Below are 24793 nucleotides of genomic sequence, written 5' to 3' on the forward strand. Positions count from 1 at the left end.
CACATTTAATTACACAGCCTGTGTATCTTACACGATCTATTCAGTACCCTAAATGTTTAAGCTTTTATTTAAGAAAATGTTATAAATATTTGAAGTTTCCTTCTAGAAAACTGTGACTAGTTTTCCCATTTCCATTAAAAAAGAATTTTGAGAAAAAACAAGAATTAGACAGATTCTCAAATAATCCAGTTACTGCCCTACTGTTTTTTAAATTATGTTAACAATGTAATCTCCTCTGGGACTAGTTTCAAATTAAATTCAGCCCTACAGAAACATACACCACAAAGACTACAGAACAATTATAAGTTTTAAACTGATGGATAAAATCGGCTGTAATATGTTGGCTGTAATGCTGCACTTCACATAAGAGACTCACTGCTCGCAAGAGTCATCATGTTTTAATATCTCAAATATTTAAGTCATGTTACAGCCAAATGTGGAAAAGTGGTAGGGTGTTTGTTTGTTTGTTTTTTAGTTCATGTCAAAGTTGATCATTTTGGCATATCATGCCAAAATCTAGCTCTTCATCGAAAAGAAAATCCATTTTCCTGGAAACAGATTTTCCTGGAAAGGTGGACTTCTACAGGGAAAAGAAAGAAAAAGATGAAAAATACAGGCTGGTTTTGGTGATATTTTTCCCTCCCCTTCCCCCAAAATCCTATATTTTGAGGGAAGTTTTCAGTAGGAAGGGAGATAAGTTTTTGTCTCTGATTTTTACCTTCCATTTCTGTCCAGCTCGGGTACCTAATTCCCCATTCCATGTATGTGCCCCCCAGCCACCACAGTACCAGTGGGGGAAGGCTCTAGCACGGCCCCAGCCCCAGTGCTGGAAGAGATCCCTTTATTCAGAGACTGGTGCTAGACCATCAGCTGAAAATTGCCGGACAATATAGCCAACTTCCCTCATCACTAAAAAACCAGCAAGTAGACATTTTTAATTCCCTGCTTTTGGCAGTACTGCTCTTTAATGTGTTTTAGTACTACACCAGAACATAAAGACTGCTAGCTTTAAACAGGACATAAGAGTTACCTGAAGTAACACTTGTCCTTCAACAGAAAAACAGCAGCTTAAAAGCCTTTTATATGCTGGTGGAAAAGAGATCATTAAAAAGTAATTTGGTAGCACCTCAGACGTTTATGTATATATTACATAAATGAAAAAATAAGAAGTTGTTCAGATACATTAGGATTATTACTCAAATACATTGTTACAACAAATGAACTGGCAGTATTGTTTGAAGACAAAAATACAAGTTTACTGAAAGTAATGAACACTTTTCAAGGCTCTTTATATAAAAATTGGGTTTTAAGACAATGCTACATGTTACTTGTTGCATAAGGAATTTATTGAGTTGGGCAGACAATCATATCTGAACTATAAAAAGTTGAACTTCTCAAACGGGATTAATCGTTACCCCTAAAACCCTATAATCTTTCATTTTTGTATTAAGAGCATTAATTGAAAACGTTATTTAATCCATTACAGATTAGAAAAAGTATTACTTTTTGCATCAAATTATTTCCATAATCCACATATCTGCAATTATTATGCATTGTCATCAATGACATCACACTGACAGCCTGAAATTGGTCAAACGTTTAAGTGTAACGAGGGGCAAGATGTCTGAAACTTCAGAGCAGCCCACCTTGTTAAAGAGTTCAAAACTAATCTTTTTTCCTGAATCATAGTGTCAGAAAAAAATGCCAACAATGACTTTTAGGACAAAAAATTGTTGTCCTAAACATTCATCTGTTTTAACACCGGTAGCTTTGTGCAACTGAAAAGTTATTACCCATTCGAACTCCATACGAATCTTACATTTCAACTTCTCTGCACACTGAATTCAACAGGTTTGATGGGCTTGTATTTCCTTCAAGCTGTTTGCGCTGTTGCGCTATAGCAAGATAGAAAACATCAAGTAAAAATGTACAGTAAAATGCTCCAGAAACTTTCAAATTGCCACCTGTTTTTTTTTTTTTTTTACAAAATCTTGACAGTTATTAATGCAAGTGAATATCCAATTTTCTTCATGTCCTGCATACAATACTTGCTGTGAAAAAAAGGGCAACTGGAACATAGAAGGTAGGCGACGACACATATTCTAACAAAGGTAAAGACAACTTAAAACTTGAACCTGTGTGTAGGCAACAACTATCCTCTGATTTTAGTTTCATATATGCAAAGAACTTTCATAAAAAAGGCAGGGACAAAACCAGAATACACAGAATAAACACACAGAGTAGGTGACATTAACTCACCTTAGAGAAACTGATACAAACATACATTCAACATACTCAAGGGTATTCCGAATTCTGAATACGTATTCTACATGCAACTGGATTATTTTGGCCAATAGCACATTAACAGCTGAAGTCTGTGGCCCTGTTGTTCTGCCTTTCCTTCTGACTAGACATTAGTAATACCAGTATGCCCACAACAATTCATTGTAATCCAACATAGTAGCAAAAGGCAGCGTTTTGCTGAACGCATTAATATAACTGAGACACAAGAATGGGTCTTTTTCCAATCATTGTCTATGGGTATTTACAATTTATGATGTTACAAGTTTCATGACTTGTGGTTTTAGAATCATAGAATCTTCATGGTTGGAAAGGACCTTTGAGATCACTGAGTCCAACCATACACACACAAAAAAAAACCCCAAACCCCTACAATCTCTGCCACTAGAGCATGCCCTGAAGTGCCAAATCTAGACATTTCTTAAATACCTCTAAGGATGGTAACTCAACCACCTCCCTGGGCAGGCTGTTCCAGTGCCTGACCACTCTTTCAGTAAAGTAATTCTTCCTAATATCTAATCTAAACCTCCCCTGACGCAACTTCAGACCATTTCCTCTGGTCCTGTCATTATTCACCTGGGAGAAGAGGCCAACACCCACCTCTCTACACCCTCCTTTCAGGTAGTTGTAGAGGGCCATGAGGTCTCCCCTCAGCCTCCTCCAAGCTAAACATGCCCAGCTCCTGAAGCCTCTCCTCATATGACCTCGTCTCCAGACCCCTCACCAGCCTGGTAGCTCTCCTTATGTCAGGTCAAAAAGTAGGACAGGTTTTTGAAGTCATTATTTTCTGGAGCAGAACCAGCTAGAGAGTCAAATGTTTGAGAGTCGAAAATTACTTAGGAAGCTAGGAGAAGACCTAATGTATAAAGAGGCAAATGGTAGGGATACCAAGTAAGGCACCTGAACACCCTGCACTTTACATATAGCCAGTCAGAAAATTCTTGATAGCCCAAGAACAGAACTTCTTTGCATAAGGTGCACAGCAAGTGATCTCCCTTTCTCTTTTTGAAGGGAAAGACACTGCATTTCTTGATTGCTGATAAAGCAACCATAGTTGGAGAAAATATGTACATTTACTTTCTTTATGGACCACTTGTTGTTATAAATAAGCAAGGACAAACAGCAGGGCTGGACTGCTGTTGGGTGCACTGCAAGGATATGGGGAATGTAAGGCTATCGGGTTTGTGATGGCATTTGGTTAACAGCCATTCAGCATAAGGAAAAGCAACCAACACACAGACACACAAACCCTAATGAACAGAAGATAAGCCTCCTGGTCTTTGTTATTATCTGTTAGGTCACTGACTGACAGGCCATGTAAGGAGTCACTCAGGCATGGCCTTGAAGAGGTTCAACCAGAACTTTAGAACAGATAAGAAGTGGTAAACAATGTCATCATGGGTCTCCTGGGAAAGAATAAACTTATTACAGGATGTAGGGGCTTGCAGAAATGTGCAGACATTGGGATGCTCAGGGGAAATGCCAAAGGTAGGGAAGGTGAATCAGGACGGAACGAATAGAGGGGAAAACGGAGAGGTAGTGGCATAAAAGAAGAGTCATTAGTGTAAGCTGCAAGTCAGTAGGGTTTGTTTGGTCCAGCCCCCCACCTTATCACTGCAGTTTGTCCTATGTTTTTATTGAGTCCTACTTGTAGTATTTTCTATGTGACTTTGCTCTCTATTCTGCATAGGTGTGATGTGCAAGTAAACTTCAGAGTCAGTCAACAACTATGAGGAGATCTGTATCCGGGAAGACCTAAGGTCTAAGCCAAGTAAGAGACCTCAGACCTAGACGTGAATGTTTGCTGATCTTAAAGCCTGTGTTAACATTTGAGTCTGAGAATTTGGGCGTGCATGTGAATCAGAAGAGGGCTGGTGCATGTGTTTCACTAGCAAACTTCCAATTCTCATCAGCTGGAGAAGAACTTTATCAGGCTGTTTGTATTCTTGTTTACTTCAGTGCTGTTTGCGATTATCTGTGGTGCCAGTAAAGGCAATGTTTTTCCTTTGTGATGGTCTGCGTGACCAGCCATATCCTATGTATAGTGCCATCTTGGGATTGTGTGCTCAGTCTCGCTACTGGCTGGATATGCAAACAGGAACAGCAGCAAGCAGACCAAGAGGAGAAATTCTCTGTAGCTTAAAGGCCATTAGATATAGGTTCCTTTCATAAATGCATTGTGATTATCCCACTGTAATTACTCTGCATACTCATAAAACACCATAGTCTTGCACTGTACACTACACTATAGTTCTTCCAGAGGCTAGAGATCACCCAGTTATCTTCAAGCCTTCTTTCTCCTTCCCTTGTGTGCTATTCCCGGCCTTTGTACTAACTCATCTTTTGCCAGCCACTGAAGCCCGTGTGTCATATTTTAAAAGATGGAACTGCAGGAGCAACCTAACTTCAAAATCATGCATGGATGAAGGAAAATGTTTCCAGTTCATCTTTACTGCAAAACATCTGATAACTAGTAGCCAAACAATTCATACAAGTACTCACAATATTCTTACACACCTAGTTTGGCAACCAAAATAACATCTGCATGACAATTCATCAATAAGTAAAAAAATGCACAAGAAAATCCACACCTTTCAAGCACTACTAAAAAACACTCTATTTATCATGAGCGATAAATTTTAAAAGTATGTATGTTATGGATGTCAGCACGGATAACACCTCACCTAAAAAAAGGCTCAGTGTTATTTTGCATTAATAAACTTGGATAACAGCATATTTTTCTGCAGATCTTGGGATTTCATGTACTCTGACCTTGTACCATAAGTTAGAGAAAATAAGAGCAGGAAAGAAAGAAACCTCAAATTGCGCACTTACTTATTCAGTGTGAGGTCAAGGATGAATTTGGAGCCAAAGGCCTCAATCTGGAAGCTTGCCTGGGCCAGATGTACAGCCTGTAAACATGAACACACAGGAGTACTATACAATTTTGCAGAACATTTCAAGTTGTCAAAAGAATCACTGAACTTCATATGCAACAAATACATGACAAACACCTGTGATAAGCAAAGTTATGGAAAACATGTTTATTTTCATGAATCTCACAGGCATATGAAAAGCTTTGCCCTTGTACCAAATTCTGATTCAAAAAGATTGGCCTTTTTATAGGGTAAAGGAAGAGAGAGAAGCAAATGGTACTTGAAAAGCATGCTTTCAAATGCACACTCATTCCTAACAAGAAAAGAAAAAAGAAAAAAGATTCACATAAATGCCTATATTTTGCCATAACCAGATGGCTATGTAACAAAACTGTAAGTAACGTAGCATACTGTTCTTTTAATAATGTTACTACATTCATTCACTTTAAAAGGCCTGAAATAATTAAAGCATTTGTAATACGCGCCTTCAAATAAGAAAATCATGGCAAAGCTTGCATTATATGTCATAAAAGACTCCTTCAAAGTAATCCCTTCACAATTAAAGGCTTTGTACTTGGCATTGTAGCCAAACCAGTGTACAGAAGACCGATGCTGCTACAACAACAACACAACAACGTTAGCTTGTCTTGCATAGGGAGTTAACTTTAACTTGCAGGATATTCAACATTTGTCAGATGTATAAATTGTATTCTTTATTCTTTTCTATACCATTGTAATCGAAGCCAAAGACACTTAAGACATGCTCACCTGTTTTCTAGAAAAATAAGGAGAAGATAAGAAATGATCCAAGAACTTATTTTTGTGAAGACACTGTTCCAGCAGGATGGAAGAGATTAGATCTGAATTTCATAGAACCTCTTTGCTAATAATATTCTAATTAAATCATGCTTACTTATACACTAATTTGATACAGCATTAATAATTATATAAAGTTGGAATATTATGACTAAGCCCTTTAATCAAAAGACAAAAAAATACCATTTTTTATTAAACTCCACAATCAATCTTCAGGTATGTTACAAAAACTATATAAAATTCTAGGTAGTTTATGACATAACCTAAATAATATGAAGGTTAGCTTTTATGGCCCACAAGGCCTACACTTTTTTTCTCCTTTAGAAATTTTTCCACAAAGGATAAATTCTTTACCTTCCTTTCCATTCCTGCACTACACAGACCAGCACTGATTTTCATCTCTCAGCAAAGGTATCCATCATTTTTCATAAACCCCTGCAATATAATTTTAAAAAACTATTTCTAAAAGTTGCTATAGTGACTAAAATCAGCTGTGATGTTTCCTGTGTTAGTTTATCATTCTTTTCCCCAGAATTATCATTTCCCTTTCAACAGGGTCACAGAGCTTTGTTGTCAATATTCTTTTTAAAAAGCATGTAGTTGTAAAATATTCCAAAAAGTTTTAATATCATTAATCAACCTCCTACCTAAAGCCTGTTTTTTGTTTATCAAAAAAATACAATAACTTTAAACAAGAATTTTAAAAATAATATTACTAGGTGCTATCTAAAATAATACAGAAGCAAACCAGTATCAAGCTTTCTCTCTGTTCCATTTCTTGGTAAATGAATATTAATGGTTGTCTCACCAGTTCACCGAGATAACACTGGCCTGGCAAACTGAGTTTACAGCTGCTCTGAATCACCAGAGTGAAACAGCTTAAGTATAAAGACAAACAGGTGACTTGACGGAGAGAATCTGCATCAGGAGAGAATCTGCATCAAGAGAGAATCTTAGAGAATCTGCAAGGATGAAAGTTAGAATATATATATTTTTTTTAAAAAAGCATAGAATCTCAATTTAAGTGCATGCCTAGTAGGAGGGGCTTTTCAGCCCCTGCTCCACTTTTTTTGCACTGTGAAGATAAAGTGTCACAAGGAGTTTTTCAAGCACTTGTTCATGACAAAAACCTAATTGTTTTCAACAATTATTAATTTAATTAAAAAAAAAAAGAAAATTTATTGCAAGAAAACTGTTGCAATTATTTTTATCCCTTAAAGATTCCACTTAGAGTTACAAGAGCTACTGCTTTGAGTCTCCATTACATGTAACATTTACTTAAAATTATGTCTCTTCATGTATATGCCACAAACAAGACTTCAATATTAACTATCTGGAAGTTTAAAAGAGCATGTACTGTTCCATTAAGATCATTCTGAAACACGAGAAATGAGAACTACAGAATCTCAAAGTACCTAATTTTATCATCCTTTTTTAATATATATAAAAATTATTTTTTTATATGTATGTATCTGTTTGGAAGTTTTTCAAAGTACCTCCTGCTTGAAGATAAACATGGTAATTTTGAGTATATTGCATTTTTACATAGAAACCATGAAGACTAAGTCTTCCCTTTAAGATAAGATTATCATTTACAGATCTATGACGTAACATTCCTGACACATGTAACTTGGCAAAAAGTGACCGTGCAATCAGGATTTACTCAGCGTAGCATATCATTAATGATGTTTACAAGTCATTTAAGAAAAAATACTAACTACTGCTGATCCCAAATGCTATACTTAGCCAAGCTGAACAAAAAAGTAACATCAAACATGACTTTTTCAGGGTTAGTTTAGAAACAAAAATACACTCTTTCTTTTCAGTTTGGTAACTGCAGCATTGCTTTCACTTCTCCTAACATACTATACATTACTTAAAATGCATATTATTTGAAACACTTTTTAGAATAAGAGCAGCATCAACGCTAAATAATCACCTGCAAGAGAGAAATACCCAAGTATTTTGTTTCCCACTTTAAATTTTTTTTTTTTTTTCCATTTTTGTCAGTACAGTTGTTCTTACTGCCAATTCCAAACCAACTAAGTAAGTCAAACTCTTGAATGTCTTTCCTTTCAAGAAGATTCAAGCTACTTAACCGGTTAAGAAAATGCTTAAGCGTGGAGGATGACATACCACCTTGAATAACAAAACATATTTCAAAAGCAATGCTGGTGTACTGAAACATGCAAAAATCCTGAATCTTCAGCATAAGACATCACAGATACTAAAAATGAATGTGTATAAAAAAAACGTGGATAAGGTTCGGAACTTCCATCAAGGGCTACTAAATCCAAAAGACAAGTTCTGGTTCCCAGAGATCCTGAGACACAAATTGCTGGAGTCTGTGAGACCAGGCTAGGAAGTAGCACCCCATGACTGTTACGCTCCTATATCCATCCCTAGGCATCTGCTACTGATTGCTCTCAGGGACAGCTAAATGGACGTTCTAGTCTGATCTGCTATAGCTCTTCTTTTGTCCAATCAAGCCCATTCAATGATAAACGTATATCATCCTTTAAGTTTCTAAGCCATCAACCATGTATTCTTCATCTTTCTGCAATTTAAAATTATTTAAATTAACTTGCATTCTCAGTCTACAATATCATATAAAAAGTTAATCTTGTAGGATTAGATATAATATCATTGCTATTTCTGAAAACAATTCCTTCTGTATATAAAAACACCACTTGCTATTGATTACTGTGCCTCACTTAACAGGTGTAGCCCGTACACAAAAGCAAATGCTGCAAAGCAGCTGACACTAGTTTGCTACCCTGCAGTAGAGTGTGTTCTCCACCAGACTCAGCTCAAACCATTGGTTACAAAAAGAACACTGGATTTTTAAATCTGTGCAGTTTAGCAAAAACACCGTTTTGAATTCAGGTGAATGTGATACACCACTGCTGCAGCAAAATACAGATTTTGTTAAACCAGTTTAACAATAAAAAACCACCAGTGAAAGCCATAAACCAGAAATTAGGTGAAGGTAACAGGACTAAAGTATTTAATCCCCAAACTGACATTTTTCCTGCAACAAGTTAGCACAGAAAGCTACCAGTGAGCTATCACCAGGTGTTTTAACTGTTAAAAGCATCAGGTACCACCATGATTGGGAGGAAGTATTTCAGAAAAGCATCTGTGGAATTCTGTTATACAGCTCATCATTTCACAGTATTCTCTTAACAGCTACTGTGTAATACAATGCCTGCAGTATAATATGAAATACGGTGTTCTTCTTATTGGCATAGAAATAAAAATTCAAGCAAGAATATAATGTAGCTTAGCATGTATTTTGAAGAATATATATGGGCTAGATATCTTACCATGTCTTTTCACAGGAAAAATATTAAACACGACTTCTCCTACGACTTGCATACCTGCATATGTTCGCATCTGCACAAGTATTCTTTACTTACATAAACAGGAGACTAAGTTCCTTTGAACATGTTTGTTTATAATTTTAAAACCTCCGCAGAGGTTCCCGCTTTGACAGCTATAAGCTACTCCATTGGCAAAGCTGCAAAATTACATAAAGTTTTTTCTGCAACAAAGAGTTACTGATGATATACAGAGGGGCAGGCTGAAGGGAGAGTCCGAGTATTTAAAATTTTTCCTGTCCACAAACCCAAATTTTAGAGAGGAAAAAAAAGTCTTTTTTCACTGTTCCGGAAGCTCAGATTACTAGCATAGTCACTGTAATAAGAGATTCTTCATAGTTGGGGATATTGCAGTATCTGCTTGTGCAAAACATTAGTTCTCAGGTTTTTTTCCAAGCTAAAAATCCATACACATAAAGAACTCCAGTTTCTTTCAAATTAGTTATTAGCTTACTTTAAGTTTCAAGACAAAAATGGACCAGAAGGCTGTAACTGGAATCTCAGTTCTATTGATCCATGTCACAACTTGAACATTTTCATTATTGTGCTTGGGCACCATTTTTCCATAATTCATTTTTTCAAGACTTTCAGGAATTTTACAGCCATCATCACCAAAAGTAAAGTATTATATTGGTTTTACTTTCTTCACAATAAAACTATGCCAAATGCATTAATGTGTTATCACTTCAAAAATACTAAGTTCTGTCACAAGTCTTTAAACAAAAGTAACAGCATTATTTAACTGACTGATAGTTACTATGGGTCTTTTGCTATATTCAGACAGATATGATCTCCAAATTACAAGCTCATTGCTTTTAGAAATCTATTTTTGCATATAGTTCTGCTGACTAAAATAATGGCCAAAAGCTGCATCTCTCATTTCAGTAGCTGAGCAAGGGGTTTCATCACTCCCATTTTGGAATTAGAAACTTAAGTCCCATTTAGATGGATTTTACACCATTAAAACATTTTTTTGATCTAGACCTCCATTCTGATAATAGTACAATTTTTGTCACAAATCCATGTGACTTCAAATATATTAGTTCCTTACTCTTCTTTGCCTATCCTCAGATTTCATACAGAAGCCATCCTTCTTTAGTGTTTGAAAAACATCTCCTATGTGGCATACATACCGAGATAACCTTTCACTATTCATTGGAAATTGTAGAATAATTTGGGTTAGAAGAGACCTTTAAGGGTCATCTAGTCCAATCCCCCTGCAATGAGCAGGGACATCTTCAACTAGATCAGGTTGCTCAGAGCTCCATCCAACCTGACCTTGAATGTTGCCAGGGATGGGGCGTCTACCACCTCCCTGGGCAACATGTTCCAGTGTTTCACTACACCCATTGTAAAAAATTCTTCCTTTTACTTAGTCTAAATCTACCCTCTTTTAGCTTAAAACCATTACCCCTTGTCCCATCCCAACAGGCCCTGCTAAAAAGTCTGTCCCCATATTTCTTATAAAGCCCCCTTTAAGTACTGAAAGGCCGCAATAAGGTCTCCCTGAAGCCTTCTCTTCTCCAGGCTGAACAACCCCAACCCTCTCAGCCTGTCCTCGCAGGAGAGGTGCTCCAGCCCTCTGATTACTTTTGCGGCCCTCCTCTGAGCCCGCTCCAACAGGTCTGTGTCTATCCTGTGCTGAGGGCTCCAGAGCTGGATGCAGTACTCCAGGCAGAATCCCACCAGAGCAGAGTAGATGGGCAGAATCACCTCTCTCGACCTGCTGGACACGCTTCTTTTGATGCGGCACAGGACATGGCTGGCCTTCTGGGCTGCAGGCACACACTGTTGGCTCATGTCCACCTTTTCATCCACCAGTACCCCCAAGCCCTTCTTGGCAGGGCCGCTCTCAATCCCTTCATTCCCCAGCCTGTACTGATACCGGGGGTTGCCCCGACCCAGGTGCAGGATGCTGTACTTGGCCTTCTTGAACCTCATGAAGTTCACACAGGCCCACTTCTCCAGCCTGTCCAGGTCCCTCTAGATGGCATCCCAGCCTTCAGGTGTGTCAACTGCACCACTTAGCTTGGTGTCATCTGCAAACTTGCTGAGGGTGCACTTTATCCCACTGTCTATGTCATTGATGAAGATATTAAAGAGTACTGGTCCCAACATAGACCTCTGAGGCACGCCACTTGTCACCTGTCTCAAGTGGCTCTGGACATCGAGCCACTAACCACTACATTCTGGATGCAACTATCCAACCAATTTCTCATCCACTGAACAGTCCACCCATCAAATCCATCTCTCTCCAATTTAGAGAGAAGGATGTTGAGGGGGAACATGTCAAAGGCCTTACAGGAGTCCAGATAAACAACATCTGTAGCTCTTCCCTTGTCCACTGATGTACTCACTCCATCACAGAAGGCCACAAGGTTGGTCAGGCAGGACATGCCCATGGTGAAGCCATGCTGGCTGTCTCAAATCACCTCCCTGTCCTCCATGTGCCTTAGCGTAGCTTCTAGGAGGATCTGTTCCATGATCTTCCCAGGCACAGAGTAGAGGCTGACGGGTCAGTAGTTCCCAGAGTCCTCCTTTCTAGTCTTTTTAAAAACATTTCATACTGAAACAGCATACATAAAAGTCACAGCAGCATAAGTAAGAACTCATGCTTAAAACACGCAGGATTTCAGAAAAGTTCCTGTTGATGATTTGTTTCTGATCTTTAATGAGTAACAACAGAGAGGTTACTTTGACACACTTGAACCTCAAGCCTCGAAGACTGTTCTATGAAAGAATCGTTGTCAGGATGTGAACAAAGGCTCAGGCCTACCTCTAAAAGCAATCCTACTGTTGCATTTTTAACCCCAGGGGCCAGAAATCACCATTCTCTCCCAACATGACAACACTTAGATTCCTGACTGTAGTGACACTGTCCTCTAAAATTATATCCCTCTCGGGTTTTGTTCATAAAGCTCTATGAAGTAGTGCGTCCATGTCTTGGACCACTTTCCTGCAGTACCCATCTTCCCACAAATGCTAGAAAACCTATAAACTTCATTTTTTTTAATTTCGGAACAAGGCTTAAGAAGCGCAAGTGTTGCACTACCTAACACTTAGGAACTGAAACCTTTTATAGGTTATCACTTGAAGCCCATGAGAGGACCCAGAAACATATTTTTTTAAAAAAGGATTTTAAAAGTTTTAGAAATATCATGACTCACATTTCAGCTAGGAAACCAAGATGTAGATCTGCTTGAGAAGCTGACATAAGGAAAATGGCCTTCTAAGCCCAGAAACCAAAGAAGATAGGAAGACCAATTTCAGCCCTCCTGTTAGTAACTACTGAAGACGCTGAATCCAGATAAGCCTTTTGCATTAATATAAACTCAATATAGAATAGAAAAAAAAGAGACAAAAGTACACAAAATCATCAATTTGCAAGCAGTGTAAACTGAAGCAGCTGAGCCAGCTGAAATACTACAAAGAGTCTCCAACAGTCTTAAATTTATACACATAAGCCACATGAAGTTCATTCATTATTTTGATCCATTTTCATTACATGGGGATTAAAAGTGAAGACCTAGCCTAAAACAGGCAAGGAAAGGGAAGACAATAATTAATACATAGGATTTTTATCTGGATTTTAGTAAGAATTCACATGATGCCTCCCCTTGAGAGATTGTTAACCATGATCTTTCATCTTTTACAAAACAGGCCCACTTTTTCTTCAATACTACCTCCTTTGCTGTGATACAGTTGTTTTCCTGTCATATTAAGGATGCTTTCCCTCTCAAATTTTGTACACTACGTACCAAAATTGCATAAAGGACTGAGACAGCACCATATCAACATTTGAAGCAGGGCAACATAGCAGAAAACATAACAGTCAGCCTGGCAGGAATATTTCCCTTATTTAAATGGCAAACGGCTGAACTGAGCAGAAGCACCTGGAGTTTTCACTCCAAGAAAAAATTAATTTAATTTTTTTTGGAGGGTGGAACTGTCTTCACGGTCAAAACTACTACCACACTTCTTTTGGGGAAAAAAAAAGTCTTTAGGGTCTGCAAAACAGTTTTCTTAACACCACCCTCCTCCCAAAAATTACACTAACAATTTAGAATTATGCATGAAGACATTGCTTCTTTACAGCTTCTGAGAACTCATGATTCAATGATCTAAAACCAGTTAGAAACTGCCCAGTAGATACAGTTGTCTTTCATGTGCACCTAGTTCAAGCTATTTTCCACTGAAAATTTGGTAAGGTTGCCCTGAGCTGTGTTTCTCTGGCAATCCTATTATCTTGAGATCACATCTCGTGTTGCGAGACTTCTCCCTCTGCTGGACACCATAAGGACTTGCTCCTAGCCTTTTGTGACAAGTAGTGTCCTGTACAGTCTTCCTACTAAGTCCTAAAAACCTTGTATATGCAGTCTGCAAAAATGAATCAAAGCAGTACTCTGGTTCAATAAAGAGATTACCAGTTCATTCAAAATGCTACCTCCATCTGCAGAAGTTTAGAGAGACAGAGCTAAAGAAAACAGATGACTCAGACCTCTTCGGCAAGTTTAAGGATTCTCGTGAGCTTCTTCAGTCTGTTTTTATAAACAGATGCTCATTTTTGAGCATTTCACACTAAAAATAATTTCAGAAGAACTCAAAACCAGCTAGCCTTAATTTGACTGTGAGGAAACAGGTATACAGATTTTAGTCTTCAGGTATTTAAAATAGGCTTTTTTAGAGCACGAAGAAAAAATAGATTATACAGTAGAACTCTGTCCACCTTAGAGATAGACCAGTTCACTTAATCAAAACTATGGTGAACATTCCTTTTCTTTGAACAGTGAGAAAAACCTTCTTAGAAGAATAAGAAGGAACGAGAGAGGTTCTACCAACAATTTAAATCACATACACCCTCCCATTATGATGCCCTTTCACAAAATTCAAAAGGGCATAAAGAGGATCAGTGCTAAGAAAGCAATTAACTATTTAAATTTTTGGTTCTCTGGTATACTGGTTTTTTTTTCCTCCAGCCCTTCATCTCTACATACATTTCATGAAGAAGGCTGCATAACCTTACTTTTAGGAAGGGACTTAGAAAAATAAAATATTTTAAATCATTTTACATAATTATATTTCTCCAGCTTTACCTCTTTCTTCCCACTTGCACACAGTTTTCTCTACTCTTCCCCTCTCCTCAGGGTGACTCAGCATTTCTGAGGTATTCAGGCCTAATGCCACAAACTATCCATATGGCTTATATTCTTCTGGCCACTATAATGAAGTTCCACAGAAAGGGGTCTACTGAATAATATCCATAGCCAGGGAGTATATCCACACCATATGTCTATAAATGGTATATCAAGGCTGACAAGAAAATACAGGTAAAGGATGTTCCAAGAACAGTAAGAAAAAAGATGGCATTTTTCTTCCTCAGCTGTGTATGTATATATGGTCATCATATTTTAGTTTACTTTTTTCATATTCTAAAAATCAATCCTAAATATAGATTTATTTTTTATCTAACTATAAAAGCATTTTGGTTATTTCCTTTTATTACCAATATGGGGCACAGCAAAATCTCGCAAGTAGGATTTATTACAATATAGCATTTATTTTAATTCTGGGAAAGGATAAAAGCAAGCACTAAAAAATTCCCTACTGCCCACCCACACCCCCCACCCCAACAAAAAAAAAAAAAAAAATCAAAACCCTTGTGTATCTTATGTATCTTTCACAATCCAACTGCATTCTGGTTTCTTTATGGGTTGTTTTCCTAGGCAGACTTCCCCCCTGCAATTTTTGCTCTATAGAGTTAATTATAGTGAATGTTAGAACAAAATAACCAAAATATTTGTTATTGTATTATTGGTAAAATAGATGGAAGGGCAAAGAAATTACTTCATGCAAGGAAAGATACAAGATGCAAGTTGGGGGGGAGAGGGTCGAAGCCTTCTATGGTGCTCTGGAAGCAAGACATGCAAAAATCAATCCAGACAAGGAACATAATCAACCCTTTCCTTCAATTAAATGGATCAAAGCAATAAAAGTTTCATGCCAGAAGAATGAAGTCAACATAATGTCACTCCATGAAGCCCCAAGCTTACAGAACCCTTCTGTGGGAAAAACTGCAGCGTGAGCACTCCCTACGCTTAAAAGGGACACGGTGAGTAGAAAGGAGATCCACTTTACACAGTACTCAGCAGCAAGCATACCCAAGGAAATCAATACCAATTTTGTCAGCACGGATTTCTGCAGAGCTTTACCCCAACAGGTAGAGATAAGGTAGGGCATGGGAAGGATACGCAACAGCAGTAATGTTCCTGTGGGAATGCTAGGTAAGTAAAGAGATTGGCAGACATTGTCCTCTGTGGATTCCCAAGAAAAAAATCATGTAGAAACACGGAGGAAGCATTATTCCCAAAGGCAGGTCTGCAAGCACTTGCAAACCCCTTTCTTCCCACATCCCTCTCCAAAGAGGGGAACATAAAGTCCCTAGTGTTTATTTAAAGAGTGGTCTCATTTTAAAGGGGTATTAGTTCTGAATGTAGCATTATCTTAAGTAGCTCCAGTTTCCAACAACTGAAAAGTTTTTCTATGCCATCCATAACACATTGGTGTATTTAGATGCATCCAAAGGTACATACTGGTGTTCAAGTTTAATAAGCTAGGAAGCAACCTTTCCCCGCATGAAAAGATCAAAACTATACAACTATCTCTTTTTTTTTTTTCCAAAGATTATACGGTGCCTCCATATTAATTCCACATCTAAAATGGCACATAATTAATATCAACAAAAGCACATATGATGCATAATAAATTCACTTTCTAAAATTTCAAAAGAAATGCAATTCAATAGCTAGGAACTGCATTATAGGTAAGTCCTTCAGTAATATCATACACACTGATCTGCTTTGCTGTCTTTCTTCTCTACCATGGCAATATCTTCCTATACAAACCATCTTTACCTTCACTTTACCTTTTTAGCCTGTGGGAAGAAATTAATTTTTTAAATAAAAATTCATAAAAATAGGATGGAATCATTTTAAAAGGTACCTCCTAAGCGGTATAGTTTAGGTTTACTTCTTTACCAAGTTATTTCACAAAACCAAAGGTTGCTCAATCCCGTGCAATTTCAGAAAAAAAAAATGCTATCTGCGTCTATACAAAATTAAATAATAGATGTTGCCATTAAAAATGAAAAATGCAGATACTATCTGACAAAAACTGGTAACACTTCACAGTGGTGTTCACTGGTCATACACTGGCAGGAAACCAATACTGCATTTATTAGGTACACTCAAAGCCAAAGCCAAGTAACTCATGCTGTAAATTCAGAATTATAAAGTCCCTATGCAGACATTTTTGCAGTCTAGAGCTATTTTAGAAGAAGCATTTTGTTGATAACGATATACCATAAGTCAAGATATCGGAATCTACACTGATCAGACAAGTCAACTTTGCATAATTCCCATTCATTTTATCTCCAGTTCAGATTCCCAACCATCCTGAAATTCAAAATAATTATTTTTAAATTAACACAAGGGAAATTACATTCTTGTTTAATTACATGTCCTCCTTTAATTCCTAGAAAGGGTGGTAAGGACCATCATTAAGCCTTGAAGATCTACAGAATAACATGTTCGAACACAGTTCCACATCACATATTGCCATTCTGATAATTCTGCAGATTAGCCTCTTTTTACCCTACCTTGTCATGTTTCTGCTGGTGCCTTGCCCTAGTATCCAGGATATGGTAAGGGGTTTCAGAGTCTCTGTTGATGTAATAGATTAGTCTTGAAGGCAGTGTGATTTCTTTCTGGATTGCATTGCTGTAGCTGATGTTTTTACTGTTACTGCTTTTGTTCTGTTGAAAGGTATTCTCTACATCTGCCAGTACTCCCTCTATACCGCCTGTCGTTTCATTCCAATGCAGGTCTGAGGAAGAAAGATACGCCAGCCATAAATTAGATGGCAGAATGTGTTTATTTCCATTAAAAAGCTACATATTTAGCTTGCAGTATTCTAATATTTTATTAATCACTCAAGCAAACAAAAAGATAGCTTACTCATTGAGCTAGATCTCATTCATTTTTCACACATAAAATGGCTTCAGAAATAACATTATTTATTTAAATGCATATACATTTTCATACGTAGTCATGGATTATAAATATTTTCATGCCTCTCAGCCTCCAAGAAAAAAAAAAAAGCACCTCAATGGATATTTAGTTACCCCTACATCCTCTTTGATAGCCAAGTTCTCCTCTACTCAAAGACACACACACAAAAACAAATATACATCTACAAAAAGCTAAGAACACTCCCCATGTTCCTAAGACAAACTGAATTCAGAGTCCACGCGCACTGAATGCTCATCAATTCCATTTACATAATGGGAAGTTTTCTACCTCTCTAACTTTGAAAAGAGCCCTTTTCTTCAGTGGCAGCTTTTCATATGAAATCCTGTACCCTTCCTCATTAAAATTTCAAGATACAGTCAGTCAACAAGCAACGTAACAATAACAGTAATAACACGATGCACAAACCGACTGCATTCAGCATTCCACATGCCATCTCCATGCGAGAGCAAACAAACAAAAGCACACACAAAAAATCCAACCCCAAACAAACAAATTAGCTTCCCAGTCAGAACCCCGTATACACGCATCCTAACACACGCAAAAAACACCTAAGCCTTTTCTTTTTTTTTTTTTTTTTTTGCCGCATACCTCACCAGCATACCTCTACGCACCCCATCCTCTCATCTAAAACACTGCAGCACTGGCTTCAGAAGATCAGAGGAGGAAACCTCACGTTCCTCTCTCTTGTGTAAGCAAGCAAACCGAGGAAACATTTTCTGAGCCCCGTTCTCCTACACGCCGAAACAGACACGTACACAAGGCTGAAAGGGGCGGAGGAAGAAATCGTCCGGGGGAAAATGGATGTTACTGGGGTCTGTCACCCCGGGCGGAGACAGGGGGGTCGAGGGGAGGACGGGAACCGAAGAGTAGCAGATGCCTCACGCACACCAACACACCACACGCCCCGCTATACCCACCGGCGGCCGCTGCAGCCGCGCGGGCCCGGTGGCAGGAGGAGCCATGGAGGAGCAGGAGCAGCGAGAAGAGGCGGCCGAGGAGCGGCAGGAGCGCGGGGAGGCGGCGGCCGCCGCAGCGAGGCTGCCGCAGGGAGATGCTGCCGGGCGGCTTCATGGCTCATAGCGCCCCGGGGCGGCGCGGGGGGCGGCCGGCCGGGGGGCAGCGCGGCGCCCTCACCCCGCGGGCCGTGCCCGGGGGTCCGGGGGAGGGGAAGGCGGGGGGCCCGGGCGGGCGGAGGCGGATGGAAGCAGGCGGCTGCCCACAGCGGTACCCGCCCGTCTGGCTCCTCTCGCCACCGTTACGGGAGGCCGTTACCTCAGCGCGAGGGCGGGCAGGCAGGCACCGGCGCGCGCGCACCTTCCTCTTCAACACCGCCCCCCCCCGCCGCCTCCCAACCGCCAACCCCGCGGCAGGCGCACGCGCGCCGACCCCGTCCCACGGCGGGCGCGCGGGATGGGGCGGGGCCGCGCGGCCGCTGTCCGTTGTGCTGCCGCCGGTGGCGGGGGACCGCGACACACCCTGGCGGGGCGGGGCGGGGCGCGGCGCCTTTCCCCCGTGTCGCCCCACGGGTGACGCCGAGCAGCCCCGCGGGTGAGGGCAGGCAGAGCGCGGCCTGAAGAGGAAGCCACGGATTATTCAGGTCCCAGGGGAGCTCGGCATGGGTAAGGCAAAGGAGCCGTTTCACCGCCCGCATTAAAATCACAGTCACAGAATGGTCGGGGTTGGAAGGGGCCTCTGGAGATCATCTGGTCCAACGCCCCTGCCAGAGCAGGGTCACCCAGAGCAGGTTGCCCTGGAACGTGTCCAGGCACGTTTTGCGTATCTCGAGATGGAGTCTCCACCAACTCTCTGGGCAGCCAGTTCCTGTGCTCTGCCACGCTCAAGGTAAAGAATTTTTTGCTCATGTTCAGACAGAATTTACCGTGTTCCAGCTTGTGTCCATTGCCCCCTTGTCCTGTTGCTGGGCACCACTGAAAAGAGTCTTGCCCCATCCTCTTGACACCTGCCCTTTAGGTATCTATAAGCATTGCTGAGAACCCTCTCAGTCTTCTCTTCTCCAGGCCAAACAGACCCAGGTCTCTCAGCCTTTCCTCATAACAGAGTTAGTTTTGTTCCTATTTCCAGGCCCTGCCAAGGGCCTTCACTGAGACAGCATCGCACAGATGGACAGGTAAATGATTTCCCATTTCAGAGCCCTGCTAAGGGCTTTTCACTGAAACAGTTCAACGTTTGCCCATTTCAGAGCCCCCGCAAAGGACTTTCACTGAGATAGTTTCACAAAGTTGAGGAGATAAAATGATTTATTGAAGCGACAGATAGAGCAGATTTGGAATTGCCGTTGATAAATTCGCTAGCTACAATAGTGATAATATACTATAATAATGCTAGCAAAATAAATGAATAAATGAATGAATGATATCCCGGGTGTTCTTCACCAAGAGGCGAAGGTGCAATGCTTACCAAGAAGGTGTCCCTGTCTTGGTAGAGGAAGAGGAGCACAGCCCATCAGCTGTCTCTCCTAGGTCTCCAGTTTCTTCTCCCTTGGAGAGATCTCTCTCTAATGCTCTCAATATCTCTTACATCCTAACCTTACCTGTTCCCCTCCCTAGGGGAGGGGACATTTTAGCATGATTTGGGTGGAGAGTCGAGTGCTATAGTCATATATCATAGAGTGGTTTGGGTTGGCAGGGATCTTAAAGATCATCTAGTTCCAGCCCCCCTGCCATGGGCAGGGACACCTCCCACTAGACCAGGCTGCTCAAAGCCCCATCCAGCCTGGCCTTGAACACTTCCAGGGATGGGGCATCCACAACTTCCCTGGGCAACCTGTTCCAGTGTCTCACCACCCTCACAGTAAAGAGTTTTTTCCTGATATCTAATCTAAATCTCCCCTCTTTCAGTTTGAAACTGTTACCCCTCGTCCTATCACTACACTCCGTGATAAAGAGTCACTCCCCATCTTTTCTGTAGGCCCCCTTCAGGTACTGGAAGGCCGCAGTAAGGTCTCCCTGGAGCCTTCTCTTCTCCAGGCTGAACAGCCCCAACTCTCTCAACCTGTCCTCATAGGAGAGGTGCTCCAGCCCTCTGATCATATTTGTGGCCCTCCTCTGGATTCGCTCCAACAGGTCCATGTCCTTCTTAAGTTGGGGGCTCCAGAGCTGGATGCAGTAACCTGGTATAAATTCACTCTGGCGTGCTGCATTCAGCAGCAGACAGTCTGGACCATGAACATAAAGAAGTATTAGTGCATTTCTGTACAGTGAGTAGTATCTCTTATACTTCAGTGCAGCATGCCTGGGGTGAACCACCAATATGAAGAATATTTGCAGAGATAAAAATAACTTCAAAGAGATAGGAGAAGATTAACCTGCTGCTTTGTATTCATTCCATGGCTTCAGGAGTCAGAAAAACCTGGAAGCTGAGTTCAGAGACGAGTTTAGATATTGAGTTCTTAGTGCACATTTTGCCCAGCAGACTTCTAATACCCAAGCATAGATATGTTTTATTTTGGTGCAGGTCTGGCTGATGAGGAAATAATGATGTTTCTCCTTTTTGTCTCGATATTACTTTTTATTTGTCAGCTTATTCCTTCTAATTTGTGTCTGGGTTACACATGGATTTCCAGAAAGATAGGAACTTTCTCTGCTACACATAATTTTCTTTAGATTCTAGCCTGAATTCATTATCATTGTTAATTTAGAAAGCATAAGCAGTTTTAAAAATCATTACCATGCAGACTACTTCATAGTAGTAGGGTTATTACTTTTAAAAAAAATTAATTCTGAATTATCATGCTGTTCAAAAAGGTGCTACTTGTGGAAGCTTAAAATCTAAGTGCGTAATGGCAGACAAACACATAGACGACACAGACCCATGGGATGACCAGGTGTGAAAAATAACAGAAAATGTGCCTTAGGATTTATCTGCTGTCTGGGTCTAGGGAAAAAGCGTACCAGTTTTCTATATAAAATGGTCTTCCTTGATACTGTTCCTCCCAGACCCTTTCATGCAGCCCATCTAGCCCAGTTGTTCCTCATCATTAGATAATCACTAGAACATTTCAACCAACAGCAGCTCCTGTTTCTCCCCATAAACGTATAAACAGATCAAAGGACTGGTTACGTCAGTGCATCTAGATCTAAAATGAATAAATACAAGGAACAAAAGAGTAAAATGACCATATAATTAAAAAAAAAATCCAGAAACTAACTTTCACCACACAACAAAACAACAAATCTAGCAACAATGAATGCTAGAAACGCCTGCTCTATGAAACTATCAGTTCTTATTTTTGCTGTTCAGATTTTGAGGGGACAAAATCCTGATTGCTCTTTCTACAATTATTGCCTACATCAAGGATTTTCTAAAGTTCTTTTAACTCAGGTACAAGTCTGCAGCAGAAATAACCACGTGAATAACCATCTGACGCAGACATGCCTCTCTCCCAGACCCTGATGGACACGTAACTCAAGCTGTGTTTCATAAACCTGCCACAAACCTTCAGATGGTCATATGCAGTTCACAGAGCATAATCAGCTCAAGATGAAATACCCCAGTAGGAATGACAGCTACATTTTTTTTTTTAAATGTACTTTCATCTTTGAAAGACACTATGGAATAATCCCAGATAGATTGCTCTGCAGATGTTTGAAAACAAAATACCAGAAGCATGGATTATCATAGCAACATCTGTATCCAATGAAAGAAATTGAAATGTCTGAATCAGGAAACCACTGATAGCTGGTGCTTCAAGACTGGCTAGGGACCAAAGGCATACTATGCAAGGTATATACATACTTTCAATATGGGTAATCAATAAACTTTACATTATATCTCCAGATGATTGCCCAGGACTTTTGAATTCATTACTTCTTTATCAGGATGGGGGCAAGTGAGCACATGGGATGAAATTTTGTAATGCTACAATTCAAATCAAAAAGGCTTCAGATGCAAAACTGCTGACAGTAGCCTTGGCTGTTCATATTGCCAGCCAGTCAGGAAGTGTTAGTCCAGGATTCAGTAACCCAGTAATAAAGATACAACCTTCCAACATGATCAAATGCCTTTTTTGATGTCACCCAAAACAAGAAAAGAAGTCAGTGTATCACTTGACTTGGGAAAGTCTCTACATAGAATATGTTTTTAGAGCACTTGCTCCTTGATACAAGGCATAAATAATATTGACCTTGCTAAGTGAGCACAACAAGACTGCGTCTTACTAGGAAATAAAGAAAATTTCTGGTTTTTGACAGTGGTCTCTTATTTAACACTTATTTCAAGAATCCAGTTAGGTCCTGTAACAAATGAGCAGGTGGGGTATTCCTGGATATTCCTCACACAGGCAAACTATTTACCAGTTTAGTAGAAAGAGGAATATTACTGTTGCAGATGGAATATGAAGGAGACAAGCTCAGGAGGTACAAACATGGGTAACTAATTTATAAAAAAAGTCTTTGCAAGGATGCCGTAGGAACACTGGCTGCCAAGTTTACAGTAGTGATTATCATTACAGAAGAGGAAATTATTAAGTTTAACAGGCTAAGTATAGGAAGACTAGCATAGTTACTTTGGTAATAACAGGTGGTGCCAGTTGGGCAGCTCAAGACTGGCCTTGGGTGATGAAGGGTACAACACCATAGGGAACACCAAGACAAACAGCAGAGCAGAAGCAGCCGTTGCTGAACTCTGCTCTCAGGTGAGTGCAGTAATCAAGTGTGATTATGATTTATTCATATTACCAGCAGGCTCAGCCGTAGGCTGAGGTCCTGCTGTGCTCCATGCTGTACAGACACAGGACAAAAGGACAGGTCTGTTGGAGAAATTTCTTTTGATTTGCAATAGCAAATAAGTCAGCCAGCGCTGTAAATAACAGAAGAAATATAACAGCTTTAGGAGGTGTACCAAGCACACTGCAGGTCAAAAAAGCCGTAATTACAGAGGAGACGTTGAACAACGACAGAACCTCATTAGTTGGCACATAACTAATCCACACAACCTGTAATTTGCATGCAAAAGAAGGTGGTGGCCATTCCCTGTTTCTCAACAGGGGGTTAACAACCAAGACAAAGCTGTACTGAAATGTCATGCTACTCATGCTTCCTTACTTTATATCATATGCAGTGTAAGTATGGATAATTTATACTTAGAAGAAACCTGGGAATTGCAATGAACAATGCATTGCATTAGTATAACTTTTTTTTAATCACACATGTTTGAATACTCACTGATTCTCCATGTTCAGCTATTCTCAAAGAGCTCCTCAATCATTAGTGTGAAAGTCTATACAAAGGGCTATTAACATTTTTTTAATAACTTGTTACACATCCCACCACCTAACAGCCCAGCAGCAACCAGCATTTGGTCAGAAAAATAAGTACTTTTCATTTATTCTGTTTGTTTTAGCTTCTTTAAATTCCTTTTAGCGACTGGGAGGAAAAAGAAAAAGCATAAATGCAATAAACACATAAGACTGATTCAGGAAACAGAGCTGTGGCTCTAGATTCTTCTGAAGCAAGCATCACTTTCCAAACTGTGGCTCTAACAGTACAGGGTTTCCATTGCTTTTCCATCTTCCTTATTTCAACCTCACACTCTTCAGAGGAAGAGCTTTCTCCTACTACTTAGTCCACAGTTGCAACAGAGCCATAAACCCAGCTTTCCCCTCCATGTACAATAGTGGAACAACATACAATATTGGACACAACGCTATTTTAAACACAGTGATATTATAAAATAGAATACAGAAAAAATGTCCCTTTTCCACCAGAACTGTCACTCATTTATCAAGCTCTATGTGCACATCATCGTTATCTACTCCTCTCACCAGTAGTACTACACAAATGAACTCTTTTGTGAGTACCGTATGTTCCAGCACTACAAGTTAGAATACAAATGGTAATTAGGATATACTTGCCAGCCCCTTCCCCTCAACATTGTGAAATGTTGATGGTAAAGTCGAGTGAAGAAAGTAAGATGATAAAAAGAATATATCTTACCAACATTCAGCAAGGAAGGGAAAGGAACACAGCCATGCTGCTAATAGCAAACAAGTCAGAGGTTTTATTAATTGCAGTTCAATTGGTATCCAGGTGAAACTTAGCATCAGTAATCTACTTTTGATTGCAGGAAAAAATTATTTTGAATAAACCACACCAGACTGTAATTTCAGAATTAGCTTGCTGCGTACTCTTGTGCAATTAACTAAGCGTTCATAGCCGAAGGATTTCACACCTTGTTTAGTAGGATTCCTCAGCAATGTTGAAATAACTGCGTGTAAGTCATTGTATACAAGATACTGCAGTGAGGCATTTTTGCCATCAATGGAAATATTATTATACTAAAGGCTCTAATTATTCACTATATTGTCCAATTTATT

The 24793-nt window shown here is 39.8% G+C and overlaps 1 protein-coding gene across 5 annotated transcripts in view; it reads right to left on the reverse strand.

The window, feature by feature from the left end:
• The window catches only part of ADAM23 (ADAM metallopeptidase domain 23), a 79623-nt gene extending 60811 nt beyond the window's left edge, over window positions 1–18812 (reverse strand). For 3 of the 5 annotated variants that reach the window (XM_074593985.1, XM_074593984.1, XM_074593987.1), the window contains exons 1-3: window positions 18378–18811; window positions 17028–17254; window positions 5137–5213 (exon numbers count right to left, since the gene is read on the reverse strand). In XM_074593985.1, coding sequence (XP_074450086.1) covers window positions 5137–5213; window positions 17028–17254; window positions 18378–18531 — 458 coding nt within the window. In that variant the 5' untranslated portion in view covers window positions 18532–18811. Of the gene's footprint in view, window positions 1–5136; window positions 5214–17027; window positions 17255–18377 lie in introns of all 5 variants that reach the window. The other 2 variants (XM_074593988.1, XM_074593986.1) reach the window with 1 other exon arrangement.
• Between the last annotated feature and the right edge of the window lie 5981 nt (window positions 18813–24793).

Source organism: Larus michahellis, chromosome 7, assembly GCF_964199755.1.
Source record: "Larus michahellis chromosome 7, bLarMic1.1, whole genome shotgun sequence".
NCBI classification, from domain to species: Eukaryota; Metazoa; Chordata; class Aves; order Charadriiformes; family Laridae; genus Larus; species Larus michahellis.